General features: G+C 70.2%; 1 protein-coding gene across 1 annotated transcript; it reads right to left on the minus strand.

Moving 5' to 3' along the window:
* Positions 1-685: 685 nt before the first annotated feature.
* On the minus strand, positions 686-2180 carry AURANDRAFT_62182 (hypothetical protein; the record flags this gene model as incomplete). Its single annotated transcript, XM_009036350.1, has 2 exons — positions 686-1175; positions 1894-2180. The coding sequence occupies 2 exons, from the start codon at positions 2178-2180 to the stop codon at positions 686-688; spliced, it is 777 nt and encodes a 258-aa protein (XP_009034598.1).

Here is a 2180-nt window from a genome sequence, read left to right on the forward strand (position 1 = left end):
CTCGGCCTCGAGGCCGGCGACCTCAGCGACATCGGCGTCGCGCCGGGCGCGGCCGCGCGCATCCTCGCCGCCATCGCCGCGGCGCGCCTGGTGCAGCGGCGGGCTCCGCCGCGCGCGGCTGATGCCGCCGCGGCGGACGCGGCCGTCGACGACTCCGCGCGGCGCGTCGCGGAGCTCGAACTCGCGGAGCCGCCGGACGACCTGCTCTGCCCCATTTCCTTCGAAATCATGAAAGATCCCGTGATGGCCGACGACGGCAACACGTACGAGCCTGTGTGCAAATCAACCACTGGTTTGGCCAAACTTCTCTAGCTCGGTCAAATCGAAGTCGATTTGGCTGATTTTTGGACTCATCGATTGCGCACAGCGAAAGTGCTTGTTTCAAAACATTCGAATACGCGCCCATTGAAGTCGGGTTGAAGATCTGATTTGCACACAGGTACGAGCGCGCGTGCATCGAGGCCTGGTTCCGCAAGGGCAAGCGGACGTCGCCCGCGACGGGCGCGCCGCTCGCGTCGCCCCAGCTCCGGCCGAACCTCCTCGTCCGGCGGCTCACGGCGAGCTTCCTCGAGAGCCGGAGGGGCCTCTAGGGCGCCGCCGCATCTCCTTGGGCTTAAGTCTAGGCCTCCCCCAGCAGTAGCCGGGCCTGGCGAGTCCTAGGCGAGGTGCTAAGAAGATGGAGCCGCTACGCGCGCTCCCCCCGGAGCGCGACGAGCAGCCCCGAGAGCACGACGACGCTCGCCCCCGTGAAGGCCGCGGAGACGAGGAAGGCGGCGCCGTAGCCGTAGTCGTGGACGAGGAACGCGCCGATGGCCGCGGACCCCGCCCAGGTGCCCCGGTTCACGGACTCGACGGCGTTCCAGCGGCCGCGGCTCTTCTTCGCCGTGTGGTCCATGAGGACGGCCTTCTCGATGGCGCGCGTGCCGACGGGGACGCCGAGGTAGCAGAGGAAGGCGCCGCCGGAGACGCGGACGTCGCCGCTCAGCGCGAGCGCCGCGAGCGCCGCGGGCTCGATGAGTCGCACGAGGACCATCGTCGGCGCGCGGCCGACGGCGCGCGCGAGCGCGTCGCAGGCGAGGGGCGCGCCGACGCTCAGGACCTGCGCGGCGAGGACGACGGCCGTGAGCGTCGTCGGTTTGAGGCCGAAGCCGTCCGCGAAGCGCACGGGGATGTACCTGCGCGGTCAGGGTTCCGAGCGGTAAAGGAAACGACGGCGCCGAAGCCGCGCCGCATCGTCGCGCCCTTGCCGACGACGCGGAGCACGACGGCGCCGAGGATGATGAGCGACGGCCGCCGGTACCAGGGGACGCGCGGCGGCGCCGCGGCGCCGGCCCCCGGGAGCAGCGGCCGCGAGAGGTCCGGCTCCTCGGGCGGCGGGTCGCGGACGGCCGCGAGCAGGGCCACGCTCAGGCAGAGCACGACGCCGACGGCCATGATCTTCCGCAGGCCGCCGAGCGCCCAGTCGTCGCCGGCGACGGCGAAGAACGCGAGGTTCGCCGCCTGGCCTGTGTGGAAATCAACCACTGGTTTGGGGGGTCCTCACCAAACTTCAGAACTCTCTATCTCGGTCAAAACAATACGGTAACATTGAAGTGGGGTTGAAGATTTGATTTCCACACAGCGCCTGGCCCGCGACGTTGCCGAGGCGCCAGAGCGTCGACTTGGCGACGAAGGCGAACTGGCGCTCCGGGCCCCGGGCCGCGGACGACGCGAGCACCGAGTCCGTGAAGATGCCCTGGGCGGAGAGGAGCAACCCCCAGAGGCCGAGCGCGCCGTAGGTCGCGGCGGAGTTCGCCGCGTCCGAAACGAAGGGCCGCCGGAGCGCGCCGAGGACCGCGGCGAGCGCGACGACGCCGACGGCCGACGGTGAAGTTGCGCGCGCCGCGCACGGACTCGGAGCGGTCGAACCAGGTCCCGAAGGCCGGCGCGGCCGCGAGCGCGACGAGGCCCTGGAGCGACTGCACGAAGCCGACGGATCGGCGGCCCATGGACTCGTCGAGGAAGACGGGGAAGACGTTGCGTTCCCAGGTGGACCAGCCCGCGTGGAACAGGAAGCCGTAGATGGCGATGAGTTTGCAGTTCTTGTGGAGACTCCGCCACTTGGCGCGAACCGTTCGGTCCGCGAAGTCGGGCTCGATGGTCGTGGGCACGCGCAGGTAGTGGTCGGTCGCCTCGATCAT

The sequence above is a fragment of the Aureococcus anophagefferens genome (assembly GCF_000186865.1).
Source record: "Aureococcus anophagefferens unplaced genomic scaffold AURANscaffold_4, whole genome shotgun sequence".
NCBI lineage: Eukaryota > Pelagophyceae > Pelagomonadales > Pelagomonadaceae > Aureococcus > Aureococcus anophagefferens.